Here is a 21,541-nt window from a genome sequence, read left to right as displayed (position 1 = left end):
TTTCTTCAGCGAGCTGCCGTTTTCTGCGTGTCTTCTTCTCTCTTCTCCCATCCCAGCAACGCTTATTTCGATCAATCCGGCTTCTTACCTTCTTCTCCATTTCTCTTCCTTGCCGGATTCGACAAGTTACCTTCTGCATGGCGAAAGAACGTCCGTTCGCTTTTTCGCCCTTCTTTTCTCATCCGCCCTCTTCACGTGAACACCACGCGCAGAGATTCGCAACTTCCATCAATCGCTTTTATTAGTTTTACTCTTTTCTCAACACGCGTTACTAGACGGCGCTGTAAAAGACCTTTATATCCCCCTTTACTCTTCTTCTACTTCTCTCGCTTTTCTTTTTGTAACCCCCCGCGCAAGAACCTTGCGCGCTTTTTTATCCTTCTTGTACAGCCGCACGTCTATTCATCGTTTACCGCGCGGATTCAGGCATTACAAGTTTTTTTGTGATCGCGGCTCTTGTGCAGAGCAAGAGCCGTCGATTCTTTTCTTTCTCCTTCTTTCGTTGTCTTCTCGCCCACGGCGAGTAAGAAGAGCAAGAGGGCACGGCAGGCAAAGCAAGCAAGCAATGAAGCAAACAGACGGCTGAAAATTTTTTTTTGGCGAGTTGGCGTGTCTTCGATGTTGGAAAAACGGAAGATAGATGACACGATAAGAGAAACGATATACACAAATACGTTCGATCGATTTCACTAGCATTGCGTGTGAGGTGATGAGATACGATGATGCTTTGATTGGTTCGGAGCGATGAAAAACGTGCGAGGCACGCTATGTCAATGCTACTCGGTTCTTTTTAAAAGGGAGAAAGTCCAGCGCCGAATGAACTACATACATTACATGACCGCATCAAACGATTGTCGCCAGAAACCTTGAAAACATGCCAATGCGTGAGGGGGAATCATTCCCAATCTCCCTTCAAGGAAAACAAAAGTGAACAATGAGACCACCTGTACAAGGGTACATGCAATTACTTTCCCATTTTCTGCGGTAATAGAGGACACGACTGGGGGGTGGTGATGATGGTGACGGGGGTAATTGTGGGGGTGATATCCATACAAAGCCAAAATGCGGGGGAATTTCCATGACATCATGGGAAGAAAAGGGTAGGGGGCGAAGTAGAGGAAGCGATCGCCGCCAGAAGTGCCATTCCTCCGGTCTAAACATCCCAATGCCTCAATTACTATTGGTAGTTCAGCATCTTCCTCCTTTCTTCTTTCCCATAAAGTTTCCTCCCATTACAACTCAATCAACGCCTCCTCCTTAGGTACCTGCGGTTGGTGTTGCGGGGCGCTCGGGAAAGCGTCTGCCGCATAACCGCCTGCGGTCTGTTGCGGTGGGTATCCGTACTGCTGCGGCGGCGGTGCCTGTTGCTGCTGTTGCCAGTACGGGACTTGCTGAGGTGGAGCAGCCTGCTGTTGCGGGGGAGGCTGCTGCCAGTACTGTTGCTGTGGGGGCTGTTGTTGCGCTTGCGGGGGTGGGGCTTGGGCATCCTGAGGCGGCTGCTGTTGCTGAGGAGGTTGCTGATGGTACAGTTGTGGTGAAGAGGGCTGCGGGGGCTGCTGTTGTTGCTGAGGGGGGGCAGTGGGGGGCGCACTTGGCTGCTGCTCGTTGCCGTAATAGTAAGCAGCATTCGGGTCGTCTGCAATCGGCGGCTGTGATGGAGCATAATGACCAGCCGGCGGAGCGGACGGCTGTTGGTTCGAAGAACGGCGCTGGAGTTGAGGAGAACCCTGACCCTCGGAAGGCGGGGCTTGCGGATAAGGAGCACTTGGTTGACCCTGTTGCTGTTGCGGGGGTTGTTGGGCACCGTAATACTGCTGCTGCTGATGTTGCGGATCTTGGTGTTGAGGGAAACCTTGCGGTGGCATTGAGTTCCGGTTCGGCACGTATGGTTGTTGCTGCGGCTGCGCGTATTGGTTGTACGCAGACTGTGGGGGAGCGTAAGGATCATTGTTTCCAGAGTAGAAGCTTTCTGCTCCAGACGGGGCGTCCGGAGCGCCAGACGAAATGCTGGGGTAGAGATTCGAAGCCGGACGTGCCATACTTGGCTGGAAACCGTAGCCGGCGTGGCTGTACGTATTCGACAGGCGCTCTTCAAGCATGCGGTCATAGTAGCGAACGACGGTTGAAAGCTTCGCGTGGAGATCCAGAAGTGTATCGTGCTTGCTCATAGTTTCACCATATGTCCTTGCCAGCTTCGGGCGTAGCTTTCCTATGCTCTCATAGAGCTCTTGAATTTGCGGTTCCCGGAGAATGGTCCCAGGAGGTTGGTGCTGAAGGCGTTCCACCAACGTAGCGAAGAGACTGATGTTCTCGGCCTCAGAAGGGCTAAGCTCGTAGTCGTTTCGCGGTGGTATCGCTACCGCAGTGCCGTTTGAAGATGACGTCTGCTGCTTGAGCTGGGCCGCATGCTTCTTCTTTTGCTCCTCCATATCAGCCAGAGATGCCGCGATGGCAGCCTTCAAGTCCGCATCCTCTTCCTCCTCATTCTGAGTACCGTTGGCCGGTTTCGACTGGACTTGCGACTGAGGGACATAGCCTGCTGCGGTGTTTGCCTTGACCTCCTCCAGACTCATTTCCAGCGCTCTCTTGAGATCTGCGTCGAAGCTGTCCTCTATCCTTGCGCTCCTAGGCTCGAGTGAGCCTTGATACAACGTCTTGGCCGGCTTCGCAGCGTCAAAGCCTCTGGGCACGGGAGTTCCCCGGTTCTTGTCGGTGAGTTTGGTGTAGCATCCGTCATCCACGCGCACAGGTTGCATTATTCCGAGGTGGGTAAGAGCAAGGTTCTTGCTGGAGCATGAGCCGCAGAAGACACCTCCGCAGTTGCGGCAGTGGTGCTTTCGGTTGGTAAAGGTAAAGGCGGTGCGGCATCGCAGGCAGACGTCGGAATCAGTCCACTCGGGGGGCTGCCAAGAGTCTCGTTAGTAGGAGCATCGCGCATGGAGAACAGATATCTTACCGCGCTGCTGTCAAACATACTGCTAAGCACCTCCTGGCGCGGCGGAAAATGGAAGCCTTCGCGCTGCAGCGACCTGTAGACCTCAGGAATGTAGACCAGCTGGGGGCGACCTTCGGCAGCGATAGCCCAGACTTGTATCAGCTCCAGTATCTTCTCCTTGACGTCCTTGTTGACTTCAGCAGCGCCGTATGCCTTGAGTAGCGAGACGAGGTTGTCCATAAACTCGCGCGACGCGATCTCAATGATGAAGTGGTCACCGCCGTTTTTGACGCACGTGTCGGTAAGCTGCAGGGCTAACAGTCAGCAATCGGATGCCGGCAATAGGCAGAAGAATTCCATACGTTGAGAGCGGCTAGCTGCACGTTCGGATTCTTGTTGCCTATCCGCTTCTTGATCGACCGCATGGCCTCCTTCGGCTGCACCGTCTTGGACCGAATTATGTCAGAGATCTCTAGGTTGAGCGCGATGTCTTCTCTGCAGCGGGGTCAGCAGGTAGCGCCCGACTCGGGCCAAGGAGTCGTACAAGCTCGAAGAGGTGGCGCGCTCAACCTGCTCGTCAAGAGCGGAGTTGGACGACGCGAACCAGCCCGCCATGGCGCCGGTAGAGCTTGCGGGGCGGAAGCAGAGGGTCGGAATGCGTTGAGGGTGGCGGCGAGCTCAGGCTTGGAGCAGTGGAGGGGTGCACGGCGTTGGGAGCTCTTGGGCGCGATGTTGACGAGCATGTGGTTGGAGAGAGGTACTCTACTAAGGCGCGGCGGTGCAGGCCGCCGCCGCCGCCCGAAGCGTCATCGCTGCCACCACGGTCCAGCCCCAGCTCCAGCTGAGCCCGACGCTGCTCCCCACGCACCACGCCGCTGACACCCAAGGCTCCAATAATTCTCGCCTTGCACCACTCAGACAGCCGCGGGCCATCGCCTTTAAGCGGGCGGCTGCACGCGCGTCCAGAGCGCTGGTGCCGCCGCGTGCACATGGACTCGGGCCTGCGCCTCGTCACCGCTGTGGCGCCGGCATCGTCATCTGGAAGCTCAACCACCGCCCGCAGCCCATCTCCACGTCCGGTAACCAAAGACCCGACGGCACCTAAGTTACCCACTACCCACTTGCACCGCACCACCTCTCGGCTCCCGCCCGCTCTGCCGCTCTCTTGCGCTCTGCTTTCCTGTCACCGTGCTCTCGCCTGATCGTGCACTTCCGCCCGAAGCTCACCGCGGAATCGTCGTGGCCTGTATTCGTATCCTCCGGACGCTGGGGACCGCGAAGATCGCCACAACGAACACCACCCAGCCCTCGGCCTCACCTGCGCCCTATTTCTGCTTTCCTGAACATGTCAAGCCGTGCGACCTTATAAGCCGCCGAGTTTCGCCCCCCGCCTGCCCATGCGCCCCGGCTCAACCCCACCATGAACGGTTACAGGCCAACCTCCAGCGGACTGGCTTCTCAGAATGGCGCTGCCAGTCCTACACCGCGGGCCATGCCGCATATCAATGATCTCAAGGCCCGCGCCGAGGACAGGCTGCGAAGCGCCCCGCTGACAGTAAGTCAACAGCCACGCGTTCAAGCCAAGACTGACTGACGATTGGCGCAGGTTGATCGCATGCTCGAAATGGCCGAGCAGTCCACCATGCAAATAGACTCCCTTCTTGACTTTCGTCGCCCGGACCTGGCATACCTCGAGTACATCGTCGCCTCCGAGCTCGTCTTCAACCGCATTCCCACTTCGCGCGATGCCCCGCTGGTGCGAGAAGATAGAGGTACGAGATACCAGAGGCACAAAGGTCTTGTGAAGGTAGGTTGTGCCTTCTCGGTAGCCACAATCCCGTGTAGTTCTGACTGGGGGGTAGTATTTGTCGGATAGAGCAGACCGCTTGGCGAACATCAAGGAGATCATAATCAACGACAACAAGCGGAGCGGAGTTCAGCCTGCTAGCCATACCAATGGATCCGCCGAAACGCATGCGCGCCATGCCAGCGTCCCTTCTACGTCCAATCCCCCCGAACCGAGCGCAATCCCGAACCCCCGATTCTCCATGCGCGACGAGCTTTTCCTTGAAACCGGCACAAGCACCTCTGGCTATTCTCCTCGGGGCTCTATCGACACCGGCTCAGAAGGCCTCTCAGGGCGTTCCACGCCCCTCAGCTCTGTCGAGTCTCCTCGGACTCGTCCGCCGGTGAATCTGAAGCCGCAGAACATGCATGGACGCGCGCTTCATGCAAATGGATCCCCCTCTGGTTTGAACAGTCAGGGTGATGCATTGAGCGAGCGCTTTGCGCGTTTGCGTGCTTCAGGAAACGGATCAGCTCCTCGGCCTGGTTCAATACAAATGCCTTCTCCGTTGGATTTTAATGGCATGATTCCCGGGGCGCCTCCAAAGCCTCAAGGCCCGCGCGCTATGCCAGCCAGCCCCTCAGCACCCGATCGCCCACCTAAACTTCCTCTTGATACCCGAATGACTGCCTTTCTGCCGAAAGAGCCGAGCCCAGCGTACAGTCCGGCGCGTAACATGCAAACTCCAGCCAACGTGGACCCGCCCCGAACAACAGCTAGGAGTTTGGTCCGCACAAATTCCATTCCCACGTCGAGCCTCTCGGCGCAAGCACCCAACGGGGATGGAAATTCCGAATCCTATTTCCCCAGACCTCCAAGTCAGCAGGGTGTGATTCGAAGAAAATCACTGCACGCGCCACGGGAGTGGCAGATCGGCGCCGAAAAGCTCTTTGATTACTTGAAACCTTACAATGTGTTGGTCATTGACGTTCGGAATAGAGAAGACTACGACGACGGCCATATTTACGTTAATTCCATAATGTGTATCGAGCCCACAGCGCTAAGACCCAACATGTCTGCCGATCAACTTCAAGAAGCTCTCGTTCTTTCTCCGGATATCGAGCAGGAGATGTTCGACCGCCGGAACGAATTCGATCTGGTTGTCTATTACGATCAATCAACACCATCCGCGGATTTTCTCACCAAGTCCCCCCGAACGCCGCAGGAATCCGTACTGAAGTACCTTTACGATGCGCTTTACGAGTTCAATGCGGACAAGCCCCTTCAGCGGCCACCAATTCTGTTGATGGGTGGTCTTGATGCATGGTCAGATCTACTTGGTCAGGGTGCATTGAAGACTTCGAACACCGCAGCAATTGTCACCGACCAACAGAATGGAAAGATTGCGCGGCCAATACGCAGGGTGCCGGTGGCCAGCAACGGATCACGCCTATATCTCCAGAAGAAGAGGATGCGCGACTACAATCCGCTGGATCCAGATGAAGAGCGGAAATGGCTAGAAAAAGCCAGGGGCGAACGACCCCCGACTGTGCCACCACAAGAAGCAGAAGAAGACGGCGCTGCAGATGAGGAAATACCATACTATCACAGCACGGAGGAGTTCATGCGACGTTTCCCGGATGCAGCTGCAATTGGTCCACAGTCGATGACATCGGCTGGACCGAGACTACCAGCACAAGCACCTCCATCCCGACCACCCTCACGCCCACCTCCGACACAGCCCGAATATCCTGGGACAGCCATGCCATCGATACCTTCAAGACCGCCGCCTGCGGCGGCTCGCGTCAACTACAGCGGTGCGCACGACAGAGCCCATCCTCAAAACCATGTCGCTATGGCACGATCATCACAACTTCCCGCATACTTCCCGCCTAGTCAACTACCGCAGAACATTCGGTTGCCCAGAACTGGCCTGATCAACTTTGGAGTCACATGCTACATGAACGCCACCATTCAATGCTTGAATGCGACGCTTCCTTTGACAAGAATCTACAGGGATGGCAGCTTTGTGAAGTACATACAGAAGTCGAACTGGCGTGGCTCAGGAGGCATCATGTCTGAAAACTACGCCACCCTTATCCAGAACTTGTGGGTGGAGGGCGGCGGACCCTGCCGCCCGAAAACGTTGAGGGTAAGCTAACCATGGCACTTGCATTGAGATGTTGGCTCGTTTCGAGACTAATAGGTGTCCAGGAACTATGCGCTCGCATGAACCGCGAGTGGGGCCTTGACCGTCAGCAAGATGCCAAAGAATTCTTCGACTTCCTGGTCGACATTCTCCACGAGGACATGAACGTCAATTGGTCGCATCCACCAGCACAAGCATTGACCGACAAAGAGGAAGCCCGACGGGAGAGCCTACCCAAATCCTACGTGGCACGCATCGAATGGATGCGCTGGTCCATGCGCGAGCGGTCGATCATCAGCGAGCTCTTCGGCGGCCAGCACATGTCGCGCCTGCGCTGCACTACCTGCGGCTTCACATCGACCACCTTCGAGACCTTCTACAGCATCAGCGTCGAGATCCCGCGCGACCGCCCCGCCGACATCCGCGACTGCCTGCGCTCCTACTGCTCCGAAGAACGCCTCGCCGGCGACGAGGTGTGGCGCTGCCCGCGCTGCAAGAAAGAGCGCGAGGCCAGCAAGAAGATCACCATCACCCGCGCGCCCCACTACCTCGTCATCCACTTCAAGCGCTTCTCGGCCTCCCACACCGAGCGCGCCCGCAAGGTCCGCACGCCCATCGAGTTCCCCCTCAACAACCTCGACCTCGCCCCCTTCATGCTGCCGCCCATCACGCCCGACGAGGAGACGGGCCTGCTCCAGCAGCGGCCCTCGGACGGCGCCGAGCAGCTCCGCGCCATCAAGTCGGACGAGCGCATGATGCCGCCGTACAAGTACAACGCGTACGCCGTCATGCGCCACCTCGGCGCGACGCTGACGAGCGGCCATTACGTGGCGATGCTGAAGGATGCCGCGAGGGGCTGCTGGTGGCAGTTCAACGACCACCGTGTCACCGAGTTCCAGCCTGAGGCGCTGAGGGGCGATGAGAGGTTGCAGAATGAGCAGGCTTACATCGTGTTTTATGAACGGGAGAGGTTGTTTGGGCGGTGAGTTGAGTGTGTCGGGTTTGAATGGAGGTGGGAGTGGATGCGGAAGTCCGTCTCCGTCTCTCCCTTCTTTCTAGGCTTTCGTGGCGTTTTGTCTTTTCTTTCGGGTATTTCCTGAATTTCGATGGCGTTGCATGATACCTCTTTGTGGTGTTGGGGGTCCTCGACCTCTTTCGTTTATTTTCTCTGTACCTCTCATCACACACACACCCTGGATGCAATCCCTGAAAGAATCGGACGCTCGGTTTGGTAGTCGGCGGCTTTTTCTTTTTCTTGTAGCATTTCTGGGACCTCTTACTCTTGTCTTTCCCTCAACGGTTTGCATTGGGAGGCGGAATAGCTGTGGACGCGGAAAAAGAGAGGAGGCAAAAAAAGCATATATGACGACATTGATTAATTTGATACGATTGTGATGAGTGTCAAGTGTTTGTTCGGTTGTCGTGGTCGTTCTGGACATCGTCTAGTGGGGAATACATGCCGGTAGCGGTGTTTGAATTCCCTCGTCTTCTTGTTCTGCATCAACCGCCACTGCATTAGGAACATGGAAGAATAGTGGGTAGATGCAACATTGCATGCGGCTAGAGCGCGAGCACTAGCGAAGACTAGAGACGCAGATAAGACTGTACCTGCAACGATGCAGCGGAGTGCTGGCGAAGGCACATTGGACGAACGACGACAGTCGAACTTCTGTTTGACACGTACTTGATAGCAAACCCCAGAACAGACAGAGCAGGAATGCCAGCATGCAGTCATGTGCATGTATGTACAACAAACACTTACGAGACCGCTGGCATCTATCGGCAGGTATTCTGGATATTGGAGCTGCAAGGCCGTATCGCGAGCGACGCCAAACATCTCCTAGCACCTACGGTCATGCGCATCAAACGGAAGTTGGGGAACCGCAACATTCCATAGTCTTTTCGAGCACATGAGCTACCAACACACGTGGGTGCTTGCTTCAACTGCCCACCTAGGAAGGGGGTTGCATCTTGAGCAAGGCATGAATGTCATGCAATTCATTTTGATGGCTGTAGAGGTTTGGGAACAAGGTACGCGGTGAAGCTGGATTATTCGAGCCTTTACTACTTTCATGCTGTGCCTTGGGTGTCTAAAGACTAGCTTTCTGGGTCTAGTGACTAGAATAACGTTTTTAGAACGTAATACGTGAGTCTAGCGTTGAACATCTTCACTAATGAGCGCTGATTGCAACACTGAATAGAGTATTTTCTATTTTTAATATGCAACTGTGTGCAAAGTTAGAATGTAGAGTAGCGCGGCACTTGCTTTCAGTGTCTTCGCAGTCGGCCTTGTTGATGAAGAGGGGGCGCAAGAAGGGACTTCTTCCAAGTAGTGACGAACACCCCATTATTAAGCCAGCAGGGGCTTTCGGTAGTCGGTTCGCACGGGAGAACGGGAGCGTGAAGCGTTGCGCTCGACCGCCAAGTTAACCCAAAACGTCACAATACTCAGGCACGATTCTGGCCTTGCGCAATAATGCTGCGGGGAATTGCGGTAGATCAGAAATAGCAAGGTGAAGTTGCTGGCCGGAGATGGGGATGTTGAGTTGCCGCGGAAGATCGCTCCACATACTCCATTTGTCCGCAGCCGAAGCTTCCCCCAGTGACGTCACGGCTGATAATTATTAAAGAGCATCCCCCAGACCACAACTTGGAATTTTTCTACACAGCCCTCCTGCAAGCAAGACACATCAAACACTCTACGAACACTACTATCCTAAAACCGCATTCCGCTCCAACCGAAAGATATAAAAAGAAAAACCAACCCTCCAGCGCCTACCGAAACACATCCGCAACCACCACCACCAACACCCCACCACACACCACACCACACAACCAACCATGTCGACCACCAAAACCGCCACAACAACACTCACCCGCCTCCGCGCCTCCACCCTCATCACCGTCATCGCGCCCTCCGCCCGCCCAATCACCCGCCACGCGTCAGCACGCTCTTTCTCCGCTGGCCCGCGGCTACTCCTAAAAGAAGACGCGCTGCACCACGAGCGCAGCGGTGAGGAGGCGGAAGCAGCGAAACAGGCGCAGATCCAAAAACAGAGAGACGGCAAGGGCCACTGGCACGAGGAGCTGGCGTCGAATAGCGAGGTCAACGTCAAGGCGGACCAGGAGGCCGGCGGCGTGGCGGACCACGGGCGGCATATGCAGGAGTTGCAGATATTGGGGAAGGAGAAGGGGGAGAGGGGGGAGTTGTGAGGGGAGGAGGAGAGAGAGAGAGAGCGATGTTTCGGCGGATGTTTTGCTTCGCGCTATACCTTGGCTGCCTCGGACTTTTCGGGGGGGAAGAGATGATGGGGATGGGGATGGGGATTCGGAGCGCTTGTAGATAACTTGGGAGACGGGGTAGATGGAGAAAAGTAATGCCTCGCGCGGCAAGAGAGTGTGCGCGCGCGCAGGTATGATTGGACTTGAGAGAGAGAGAGAAAAGGATACTAGACGCCAACGTGGGGGATATCTATCTGTTCAGAAGAAGAAAAATGCAAGAGAAACCGAATATACCACAAAAATGCACCTCAAGTCCTGCTTTGAATGAGACATGGCTTCGTAAGAGAATGGAACAACCCCACAACCCAAGCCTCTCCCTCTTCCGGCAAACACCCCCTCCCTCCTCCTCTTCCTCTCCCACCTTTTCATTTTCCCCCTATTAGTAGTCGACGTCGACGGGTATCATAAGACCGAGCTTCATCCCTTGTAACCAAACACCTTGTCCTTCCAGCTCTTGACAACCGGCGTCTCGACCGAGAAGGCGCTCATGGTCGGCTTCCCGTTTCTCCCGACAGACGGCTTGCCACTGCGACCGCCTTCGCCCTTCTCGAGGTCGCGGTTCTTGGCCCCCGGCGGCGACTGCACGCGCACCGCCGTCCGCCGGTTCTCCTTAGCGGCGGGAGCGGTGCTGCGCCCCGTCAGGCGGCGAGAGACGCGCTTCAGCGACTTGCGGACTTCCCATTGGCGCTTCTTGGCGATGAAGAAGAGGGCGGTGGAGATGACTGTTTTGAGATGATGTTAGTCGCTGTTTTTTAAGAGAATTTTGGGAAGGGGAAAGCAATAAGGATTGAGACTTACTTCCACCAACAGCGACAACAACCACGACGATGATTATAGCAATCATGCCGCCTTTGGAGAGCTTGAACGATCCTGAATCCGGGCCTTCGGCGCCGGCGGCGCTGTCGGCGGCGCTGGAACCGCTATCATCATCGCTGCTGGATGAAGACGACGAAGAGTCGGTTGCTTGGGTGGCCGGATCCACGATGTAATTGCTGCTGCTGCTGCTGGAATCCTGGGCGGCTGCTAAGACGGCGAAGAGCGCAAGGAGCGCGAGGAGGAAGAGGCGGCGCATCATCGCTACAGTATATCCTTCTTTTCCTTTTCTTTTTTCCCCTTCTCTTTGATGGAGCGAGCGGCTCTCTACTCCCCAAAAGCGGTTAAGATGGCGTAGTCCAGGCCAGAAAGTGGTAGCAGGCCTGGTGGAATCCCGAAAGGCGTCGCGCGCGGGAAAAAAAAGTTAAAAGCGGTAACCCAGGCTCCCAGGCGAGAGGGACAGGCGAAGGCGGCACAGGTCATACCTTTGTACTCCCCTCCCATACGAGGCCTTCTCCCAGTCACAGCGGCGACACATGGCTCAGGGCGTGCCAGTGGCTCCGGCGGCTATCAGGGCGTGCAGCCTGTCACAAGCCATAGCAGCGCTCTTGGCACGGCTCCCGACGCAGGAACGCTGGCGGCAACGCGGGGCTGTGGCGGCGAACGATTGGCTGTGGTGCGGGCGGCTACAGAGCAGATGCGCGGGCGTTGATGTGCGGCAGGCCGCCGATGCGCGCGCTGATTGGCCGGAGTGATGCTTATTTTTCCGCCCGTGCGTGCGCTGTCACACCCCCGGCCCGCCGCCGCGACACCAGCTGCACACACACACAACCCGTCCGTAAGGTCCTTTTCCCACCCCCGCTGCTTATGTATAGCTGCACCGCCTTCCTGCATGGGGGGCTGGCCACTCAAGTAGGCCGGCGACAGGCATGTCGTGCGTGCTTGCTGCAGTCTTGTCGCAGATGCCATTTCACATCACTCTCCCTTCTGCGTCTGGAACCCGTCTGAAGTTCAGCTTCATTATCGTTTCTGCCCTGCCGCGCGGGATCAGCACCTGGGCTCAATATCGATTGCTCAGCCCCATTCTTTCTCCGAAGAGTCACAAGATTGAAAAATCTACCTATCGGCGGAGGAGAGCCGACAGGTGGGCTCATGAAAGCACATGTCTAGGGAAAGATCTGCATGAACGACCTCTTCTTCGCTTACACAACCCGAGTGGTGGATATGAGCCAAGCACTCTTAATGCCGATCTCTTCATTATTGTTGGGCTCACTGGGCCGCGATAGCTGAAGAAGTTGGAAAACACTACGGCCACATACTGGCAAAGCTGAAGAACGCATCGCTGGCCCTCATGGAGAACCGCATCATCGCTGAAAAGGTTTGGATGATGAGTGATTCAAACGCGGCGTGCGGAATAGCCTGATGGTCATCGTCGCTAAACAATACTACGGATTGTACGACCTACTGCAGTCACGACTTTGGACAAATACTTTGAGGCTTGACTTGATTGGTTCCATGTCTCTGTCAGCCTCGTCGCAACAGTAGGCAACATCAGCCTCGCACTTATTTTCTACTTTCAACATCTTTCCTGGTGCATGAGAATACCTGAACTTTCTAATCTCCAGTTTGCACTTTGTTTTTTCACGGACGGCCTTGATAAAGCTACAACACAAGTCAATCAGCAACATGTGCTCAAACGATGACCCTTCAGACTTTTCCACCTGCGCTCCATTTACCAATGAAGAACCAGAAAGTCCCCTGCAGAGCCAGATTGCCTCTTCTGCGAACAAGGGTATCTCGGCTCGTGTAACGAGAGTCGCGTACTGTCAAGATGCGGCCTGCTCCTTTACCGGCCTCTCCCCGCATCTCTCCGTCGAGATCGACGATGTGCCCTTGAAATCGAAAAACGCCACAGCCATCTCATACGCTTGGGGAGAATTCCACCGAGAGAAAACATCCATCGGCCACATGAGTGACGATGCTTCAGCGCATGTCCAGTTGGAGCTTGGAAAAGAGTGGGTCATCGGAGACTTTATCGATCGGCTGGCCGAGCTATCGAAAGATGCCCCAATTTGGATTGACCAGATATGCATACCGCAGAAAGAGGAGGCAATACGCCAAGTTTTGGCGAACATTCCATCAATCTTTCGGACTTTTGACGTTGCTGCGCTGATGCCGGGCCATCCATGCAAATGTTTGGACGACATCCTCGAAAACCGCCTGCCCCGCATTCTCGCAGCGGAAGATAAAACAGTTAGCGAAAAAAGCCAGGAGTTAAGTACGCCCACGGAGTATCAGTGTCTAAGCAGTCTAGCCCCATCTTCCTGGTTTAAAAGAATCTGGACCAGGCAGGAATTGATGTACTCTCGTCAAATTCGTTGCGTGTGGGCCTCTTCTCGTAGAGCGAAGTGCGTGTCTCGGGATGCTCTTGAAAGAAACGATCTTGAACCTTACATGGCACTATCATTTGAGCAGCTCAAGGATGATGGCTTTGCCGAAAAATCAATACCTGACCAGCTTCAGAGTCTTCAGGTAGGGTGGCTCGAGGGAGCTTCTTATGACTTAGCGGTTTACCTGAGGCGCCGTGACCAAACGGATCCTATCATCGCCAGTGCACTTCGGTTCTATGGAGGAGAGATCTTTCGAAATGGCCAAGCAACTGCAGACACAACAGTCAAAACCCGGATTGAAATTTTCGCCATTGAACTCCGCTGGATTGGCACCTGTAGCTCGGGAGTCGTCCATCGCAGAGCAACTCGCTCATGTGACTACGTTGTGTCTGTATGGGTAGACTGTCCTGGCTACACAGTTCCTCAAGGGTACAGAATGATGGATGCGCCAGAGCTGTTGAATAATGCTACGACGCAGCTGATGCACAATCACGGACTGGCGCTCCTCACCAACGCACCCCGGGGACTTTTTGACTCCGAGACTTCTGGGTCAGCCCTATTCGATGCGGCCACGTATTTCTCCGGGACGCCTGTTGATCACGTTGCCGAGCTATACGGACATCTATCTAAAGAAAGATCCTCTACCTTTCTTGTCGATCAAACAGGAGCTGTCCCAATACTTCTCTCGGCTCGACATCCTGTTGCTCTCTCCCACTACGCAGAAGAGTATACGACACTTCGCGAACGGTTCAACGAGGGGAAAGAGTCAACTTTGATCTCCCTTTTCCGGAATGTATTGAGCTTTTGCTCGTACATGTGTGCGATGAAATCTCTCAACTACATGGAGACTTTATTTCACCTTCTTTCAAAAGAATCTGACAAGAATGAACACGAAGGAAAGCCACCGCTTGAGGAAATTTTGCATGTCGGACGCTCAGTGACACTTCTTGAAAAGCTCGCCTGCAGGGATGAGTTCGCTCGCCAGAAGTTTTCTCAATTCTCGCTCGGGATGGGTCATTTGAATGCTGCTTTATTTGGTGAAATATTCGACGATCGCTGGGAGACCGTAATGTACGATTTTATGGCCTTCAGTTTGGGTATCAACTGCAAAGTTTGCAGGGCTGCTGGAGTGGCCATAATGGTCGATCCAGGAGATGCTTCGGTGGCCAGACAACCGAGGATTGGCTTCTTTCGCGGTGACGTTGACTTGAAGAAGCTGGGGCGTAGGGCGATTACTGTTTGCATGGACACAATTTCCGAACAGCGTGATTTCACCTCCGGAAAGATGGGTGAGGCTGCGCCACTTTTCGAGGCTTATCAAGTTGAAGGACTTGGCTCTGGGGACGTGCCAAAGTACAGGGTCTTTGGAGTATGGATTCCAACAGCAGTCACAAAATCGGAAGAGTACGGTGCTTCTTTGGGGTCGTTGAAAGAGGGCGGGGCAGATGCTTTTCTCATTTAATTGTGGGGGCTGCAGAGGTAATAATCAGCAACATCCGACGCTGTGGAGCATGTTGATGTATGATTCAATATGTGTCACCACGGACACGGTTCTCTGCTTGGTCAAATCCCTTCCCGTCAGCTTATTTGCGATTTTCCCCGCTCTTTGCGGTCACCAAATCAGGAAACACAGGCGAGAATCCAGCATTTGGGAAACCATGTCACCGACATCACAGAATACAAATAACCGCTTGAATACCATTGAACTGTTGAACCAGAGGCAGCAACTTTCCAATTCGAAAATGCAGAAGCTCATACTCTTTGCACTCCACAGCTGTGCCGCCTGGGCCTCGTACAACTTTGGCCCAGACAAAGCAGAATCCTGGCTCACGGTATTATGCCCATCTCGCTCTCAAAGCCGCCAACATGCTAACCAAGTGCTTGCAGCCAAACGTACCCACACTATACGACCTCACAGCCTCCCAATTCCAGAGCGCCCCCATCTCCTCCTACTACGCCGGCTCCTTCCTCACCACAACAAACGGCAACCAATACTTCGTCGTCTCCCACCTCCTCCTGCTAACCCAGCAACCGCAATCCAACATCCGCCACTCCATCCTCGACATCACCAACCCATCCACCTATCTGACCTCCTCCTCCTTCGTCCCGACGCCCCCGCAACCCCCTGCCAACACCACCGCTGGCCCCTGGTCCCACGCCTTCCCCAACTACACCTTCTCCTCGCCATCCTCCGACTCCGCCTCCCGCATGCACACGCGTGCCACCTCCGAGAAATACTCTTTCGACCTCAGCTTCGCCGCCACCTCTTCCGCCCTGCACAACCTCGGCGCCGGCACCTTCGCATTCGGCACGGGGAACAACTCGCAGTGGTCGCTCCCCGCCTGCCGCACGTACGGCACACTCACCATCGACGAAGAGGAACTAACCGCCGACCCCGACCGCTCGCTCACCTGGTACGACCGGCAATGGGGCTACGTCAGCGCGCCACCGGCGTTCACGTGGATGGGCCTGCGTTTTCCCGACGCGGACATCAGCATGAGTGTTTGGGCGATCGATTACCACGACTCCTCCTCGTCGTCGTCGAATGACACACGGCAGTGGCGCTTCGCGACGGTGCAGACGCCGCAAGGCAACTTGATTCTGGACGTCGCGGTCAGGCCGGACGAGGGGTCGGTGTGGACGTCGCCGGCGACGGGGAAGGCGTATGCGGCGCGGTGGCGGCTGGAGTTCCAGAATGGGGATGTGGTGAACGTCACGGCTGTGCGGCCGGATCAGGAGTTGGGGACGGGGATATCGGCGTTTGTGAGGGTCGAGGGGAGGTTCATGGGGACTGATCAGGGGGGTTTTGGGGTGGTGGATGTGCTGGGGTGATGGGGGGTCGCGGATGTGCATAGCCAAGGGGCTTTTGGTGGAAGAGTATGGAGACAAAGAAAGAGCTTGCATTGTAGGTATTAAGGTGATGATGAACTGCTGCGGGAAACAGCTTGAGCGTGATGGAAACCATGCTTCAGAAAACCGAGACGGAACATATTTGGAATATAGAGCCATCTCCGGTAAAATTCATGCAAGAAACATCACAACAAAATTTCTCTTCATCAATTTAAAAGAGCAGTTATACAATACTTGCACAGTGTCGAGCATTAGCAGGTAAATTAAGGTTCAAAATGCCCTATCAAATCCAATTATCAATACTTCTCCATGCCAAAGTTGGTAAGAGCCGTCAAAATTGTAGTCAAAGGAAACCGCACTTCAGCAGTGAACCTGAGCCCCACTCAAGTCCAATCGCTCTAGTTATTCCGAGGCTCATCTTTGTTCCCACCATATGCAGCTTCAGGAAATCGGCCGTCTTGATCGGGCAGGATTGCGAAACGCCCGCCTCCGTTGCCGCCGCCGCCGCCACCGCCGCCGCCATGACCACCACCACCACCAGGGGGACCACCATGATGACCGCCAGGAGGTGGACCGCCGTGACCACCGCCATGATGGCCACCATGAGCATGATGCCAACCACCACCATGATGCCAGCCATCTGCACCTGCATGGTGCCAACCACCACCTTCATGATGCCAGCCACCACCACCACCATGACCGCCATGATGACCACCACCACCGCCAGCCACACCGCCGCCGGCACCGCCACCACCCTGCGGCGCATTCAGCGCATTCGGAGCACTATTACGGCGCCTCAGACCACCGCCACCATGCTGCCCCCCGCCGCCGAACATAGCGTCTGGGGGGAGAAGCCAAGCAGGAGGCGGAGTACGTCCACCACCACGACGCTCGACAACCCAAGGCGGCGGCGGACCACCACCGTGAAAAGCCCAAGGAGGAGGATGACCACCGCCGTGAAAACCCCACGGTGGAGGTGGAGGGCCGACGTAATCCCACTGCGGAGGTGGTGGAGCTGGGCCGTGGAAACCCCACGGGCCGGCAGCAGGAGGAGGAAAGCCGGGGTGAGGCCTGTCCCAAGGCGGGGGGAGATACCCGCGGGAAGCGTCGTCGCCGCCGCCGCCTTCATGGAAGACCCAGGGTGAGGTCCAGGACCAGAATGGCATGGTTGTGAGGATGAGGTGTAGGTGTGGGAGAGTTGTATTTGTGGGGGTTTTGTTGAGGGTTGGATGTCGGGTTGCTTGGGGATGCTGTGTTTGGGAGTAGGAGTTGGAGCGCTTTCTTCTGCTTTTGAAGAGGGAGGTGTTTTAGTGGCCGGCAGAGAAATATATGCTTTGAGTGAGACATATATTTTCAGAACGAGTACGTGATTCAGTCGTGTTTCGGCACGAGAACGCAAGTGTTTGGTGGCATGATATACACTGGCTGCCAGCACTGCCAAGTATATACAGATCGATGTGCAAGCCAACATGATCAGAAAAGATCTTGTTTACTACTGCCACCTGTAGCAGCTTCCATATTACGTAATCGGGTCTGATGCACGCCTTTTTGTATGTACATACACGTGTCTACACGTCACTATAGTGTACTACTAATACCGAAGTAGATTGAATATCTACGTCTTTTGTAGTACAAAAAGGTTGAACTTAGTGGTGAAGATGCATTACACTATCGCATTTCATGGAATACAAGTATCTTTAGCTTAAGCGCTTATATTTTAAAGATTTTCTTGAAAACGATAATTAATCGAAGATGAGAAATCGTAATGATCCCAGACAAGCATTCCAGATCAAGCCAGAGTATTATGGTAGCGCTATGAAAGCGAAGAGGAGCTGTTATTACAGATACACAGGGCTACTACATAACACAGCATCCACTACTTTTCTTTTTCTTTTTCTTCTTCTTTTTGTCCTTTTGCTCTCCGCCTTCATTACCATTGTGACCGCTTCCACCGCTCATAAACACAGTTCTCTCGCCCATGGAAAATGATGGGGGCGGAGGCGGACCAAAAAATGGGGGAGGTGGTCCAGGAAAAGGTGGCGGTGGCCCAGGAAAAGGAGGCGGTGGTCCTTCGAAGAAGGGAGGAGGGAACGGCAGTTCATGAGGGCAACCAGGACATGCACCTGGACCCTGAAATGGAAACATTCTGTTCTGGGGATACGCTTTGGTAGAAACAATATCGTGGTATGATGCTTTAGCCAGTATGGTCGTTACTTCTCGGAGACTTGGTTAGTGAGTGGTAAAGTAGCAATATCCGCGAGGCAGGGTTTTAAAGACATCTTTTGTAGACCCCATTGTCAGCCGATGCTTGAACTCGTGCAAATGGCACCATATATATGCCGCTTGGTGGTCGTCATCATTTTCTGAAAGAAATGTGGTGCTGGCATCATGTTTCTCATTCCTACGTAGCAAATTCAATGGGCTACAGTTTCTGACATGTCACTACGACGTTGATACATGCTGACCAGAATATAGAAATAGCTTTGTGAGGCTCAAGACTCCTGGGTACTATCTTCTAGAGTCATGTCAATGACCAGTTTCCCTCCCTGCCCTCTATGATACTCTTCAACGAGGTCGTTCAACCGCGACAAAGGGAACGTCTTGACCTTCGCCTTTATTTGATGCTGTGCCGCGAAGTCCAGCATCTCCCTCAGAGTCTTGTTACTCCCCACCAAACTCCCCACAACAGAAATATCCCTAAAAACAAGGTCCCTGGCAGACACATGAAACCCAGCTTCCGGAAAAGACACAACCACGCACCTCCCATGATTCCTCAACAGCGCCATCCCATAATCAAACGCCTTCTGACTCTCCGGCAAAATAATCACCGCATCAAGCCCCATATCCCCCGCATCCACCCTCCCATCCTCCCTCCCCATCTCCTCCACCGCGCTCCTGGCCTCCACCTCCCTCGCATCCACCACCCTCACCGCCGCGCTCCCCAACCCCGACCCCACCTCCCTCGCCACCCCCAACGGCCCATCCTTACTCTCCACCCCCAAAACCCTATACCCCATCTTCGCCGCAAACCTCATCCCCAAATGCCCCAACCCACCACCACACCCTATAATCCCGACCCGCCCGCCAGCCGCCACCCCACACCGCTTCAGCGCCCCCCACACCGTCACCCCCGCGCACATCAGCGGCGCCGCCTCGACCGCGGCCATGCCATCCGGCAACGGCGCCACCTGCCGCGCGTCGACGACGGCGTACTCGGCAAACCCCCCAGCGCGGCTGATCCCGCAGTTCTCGGCCGCAGTGCAGTAGACGGAATAGCCGGCGTCGTCGTCGTCTTGCGCATTCCCGGCGGTTTTGCGGCACTCGCAGCACGTGCCGCAGGGGCGGAAGGCGCGGCCGGGGACGCCGATGCGAGTGCCGGGGGGGAAGGAGGAGGTGGCGAGGGGTGATGGGGAAGAAGAAGAAGGGGCGCAGTGAGAGACGACGACGCCGGCGAATTCGTGCGAGCCGATGTGCGGGAAGGAGGCGGGGAGGCCGGGCATCTGGCCGGCGGCGAGGACGGCGTCGGTGTGGCAGTAGGACGCGGCGGTGACGCGGATGAGGAGGTCGTTGGGGTGGGTCGGGGTGGGGAGCGGGAGGGTGGAGGAGAGGGTGTAGGGGGTGTTGTAGGCGTGGAGTTGTTGGGCGCGCATGGTTTGGGGGAGGGGTGGTGGTGGGGTGGGCATTGTTTTTTTTTTGGTGGTTTGGTTGTGTTTGGTTGATTGGTTTTTTGGTGAAAAGAGAGGCTTGTGTGAAAGGTGATTGAGGGTTGGATGTGATATGCTGAGAGACTGGTGGAATATGGCGTGGAAGTGCTTTGGAGCAAGATGCAAGACTGGACGAAATCAGGTATACACTCGGAACTTACTTGCCGTACAATGCCATAATCCTTGTCTAATTATTGCGGGACGGGAGGAACGGGAGATGCTCGTCCCCGCGGCGAAGATGAGGGGAAAGATATCAACCCCACCGCCGATCTCCTCCACCCAACCCCAGACATTCTCTCCAACACCTGCAGCAAACAGTGCGGGGCGCCACACCAACACCACCAGAATAATGCTTAGACCGATCATAATGCCTCTCCTACCTCTAACAACAATACCACCACCAACTCCATCATCACCACAACCACAACCACCAAAATGCCCACCCCACCCACAACCGTAACCCTCTCCGCCCTCGACGCCGGCCACCTTACCCTCCCAGAAAACCTCTTCATCAACCCCCCCACCACCACACCCCCCCTCCGCACCACCGTCCCCTCCCTCTCCTTCCTCCTCCACCACGCCCCCACCAGCACGCACCTCCTCTTCGACCTCGGCCTCAAACGCGACGTTGCTGCCTACACCCCCGCGCAACAACACCACATCGCACAGCGCCAGCCGCTTATCACATCCCCCGACTGCGCCGCCAGCCTGCGCGCGGGCGGCCTCGATCCCGCAACCGACGTGGATGAAGTCATTCTGAGCCACGTGCATTGGGACCACGTCGGCACGTCGGCGGATTTTCCGCAAGCAAGGTTTGTGGTCGGCGCCGGGACGCTGGATGTGCTGGCGCGGGGCGCGGGGCACCTGTATCCGCGGGAATTGTTCAACGCGGATGAGGTGCCGAGGGGGCAGACGGTGGAGTTGCCGCCGGTGCCGGGGGGAGTGGTGGTGGACTGCGACAGGCGGGATGGGGGAGAGGGGGGGCAGAAGGGGGAGGGGGAAGAGGAACAGGAGGAGGTGAGGGTGCGCGCGGCGCCGGCGGAGAAGCGGACGAAGCATGTGTGGGAGCGGTTGGCCGGGTTGGGGGCGGCGGTGGATTATTTTGGGGACGGGAGCGTGTGGGTGGTTGATGCGCCGGGGCATATGTATGGCCATGTCAATCTGCTAGCGAGGGTTGGGGAGCGGAAGTGGGTGTATCTGGGTGGGGACTGCTGCCATGATCCGAGGATTCTGAGCGGCGAGAAGGGGATCGCGATGTATGATGATGGGAGGGGTGGGATGAGGAGTGTGCATGTGGATACGGAGGCGGCGAGGGGCACGCTAGATCGGATACAGGAGTTCTTGAGAGAGAAGAAAGTTAATGGGGAAGAGGCTGAGGTGGAGGTGGTGGTTGCGCATGATAAGGAGTGGAGGGAGAAGAATAGGCACAAGTTCTTTCCTGGAACATTTTGAGCGAAGGCTAAGACTCGGTCTTGCATAGCAACTTCAAATGGCATACCATCTAGGGTTCCCTGTCCAGATAATTGGAAGTGTAAACAGCGTAAACCCCGCCTTGACTGATGCGGGGTAATGCACCTCGCCACATGCGAGTTCTTACGAATACAAACTTGATAAATAGCCATGAAAGAACGG

General features: G+C 55.5%; 8 protein-coding genes across 8 annotated transcripts; 5 read left to right on the top strand and 3 right to left on the bottom strand.

Moving 5' to 3' along the window:
* Positions 1-1,232: 1,232 nt before the first annotated feature.
* LTHEOB_8078 (Zinc finger FYVE-type protein) lies at positions 1,233-3,550 on the bottom strand (the record flags this gene model as incomplete). The annotated part of the gene is made up of 4 exons (XM_035517515.1): positions 1,233-2,903; positions 2,957-3,241; positions 3,298-3,430; positions 3,480-3,550. The coding sequence occupies 4 exons, from the start codon at positions 3,548-3,550 to the stop codon at positions 1,233-1,235; spliced, it is 2,160 nt and encodes a 719-aa protein (XP_035370625.1).
* An 805-nt stretch (positions 3,551-4,355) lies between these two features.
* On the top strand, positions 4,356-7,856 carry LTHEOB_8077 (Ubiquitin c-terminal; the record flags this gene model as incomplete). The annotated part of the gene is made up of 8 exons (XM_035517514.1): positions 4,356-4,490; positions 4,542-4,742; positions 4,798-5,116; positions 5,498-5,508; positions 5,653-6,047; positions 6,368-6,538; positions 6,648-6,873; positions 6,936-7,856. The coding sequence occupies 8 exons, from the start codon at positions 4,356-4,358 to the stop codon at positions 7,854-7,856; spliced, it is 2,379 nt and encodes a 792-aa protein (XP_035370624.1).
* A 1,855-nt stretch (positions 7,857-9,711) lies between these two features.
* Positions 9,712-10,083, top strand: LTHEOB_8076 (uncharacterized protein; the record flags this gene model as incomplete). The annotated part of the gene is made up of 1 exon (XM_035517513.1): positions 9,712-10,083. The coding sequence occupies one exon, from the start codon at positions 9,712-9,714 to the stop codon at positions 10,081-10,083; it is 372 nt and encodes a 123-aa protein (XP_035370623.1).
* Positions 10,084-10,569: 486 nt separating this feature from the next.
* Positions 10,570-11,227, bottom strand: LTHEOB_8075 (uncharacterized protein; the record flags this gene model as incomplete). Its single annotated transcript, XM_035517512.1, has 2 exons — positions 10,570-10,874; positions 10,951-11,227. The coding sequence occupies 2 exons, from the start codon at positions 11,225-11,227 to the stop codon at positions 10,570-10,572; spliced, it is 582 nt and encodes a 193-aa protein (XP_035370622.1).
* A 3,870-nt stretch (positions 11,228-15,097) lies between these two features.
* Positions 15,098-16,187, top strand: LTHEOB_8074 (Hydroxyneurosporene synthase; the record flags this gene model as incomplete). Its single annotated transcript, XM_035517511.1, has 2 exons — positions 15,098-15,187; positions 15,243-16,187. 2 exons carry the CDS (start codon positions 15,098-15,100, stop codon positions 16,185-16,187), a joined length of 1,035 nt encoding a protein of 344 aa, XP_035370621.1.
* A 539-nt stretch (positions 16,188-16,726) lies between these two features.
* On the top strand, positions 16,727-17,350 carry LTHEOB_8073 (uncharacterized protein; the record flags this gene model as incomplete). The annotated part of the gene is made up of 1 exon (XM_035517510.1): positions 16,727-17,350. One exon carries the CDS (start codon positions 16,727-16,729, stop codon positions 17,348-17,350), a length of 624 nt encoding a protein of 207 aa, XP_035370620.1.
* A 1,347-nt stretch (positions 17,351-18,697) lies between these two features.
* On the bottom strand, positions 18,698-19,888 carry LTHEOB_8072 (alcohol dehydrogenase; the record flags this gene model as incomplete). Its single annotated transcript, XM_035517509.1, has 2 exons — positions 18,698-19,211; positions 19,344-19,888. The coding sequence occupies 2 exons, from the start codon at positions 19,886-19,888 to the stop codon at positions 18,698-18,700; spliced, it is 1,059 nt and encodes a 352-aa protein (XP_035370619.1).
* A 456-nt stretch (positions 19,889-20,344) lies between these two features.
* LTHEOB_8071 (Metallo-hydrolase oxidoreductase) lies at positions 20,345-21,361 on the top strand (the record flags this gene model as incomplete). The annotated part of the gene is made up of 1 exon (XM_035517508.1): positions 20,345-21,361. The coding sequence occupies one exon, from the start codon at positions 20,345-20,347 to the stop codon at positions 21,359-21,361; it is 1,017 nt and encodes a 338-aa protein (XP_035370618.1).
* Positions 21,362-21,541: the final 180 nt, after the last annotated feature.

The sequence above is a fragment of the Lasiodiplodia theobromae genome, assembly GCF_012971845.1.
Source record: "Lasiodiplodia theobromae strain AM2As chromosome Unknown scaffold_25, whole genome shotgun sequence".
Lineage (NCBI taxonomy): Eukaryota > Fungi > Ascomycota > Dothideomycetes > Botryosphaeriales > Botryosphaeriaceae > Lasiodiplodia > Lasiodiplodia theobromae.
Note: the sequence above shows the minus strand (reverse complement) of the source record. Positions and strands in the feature narration are given on the sequence as shown.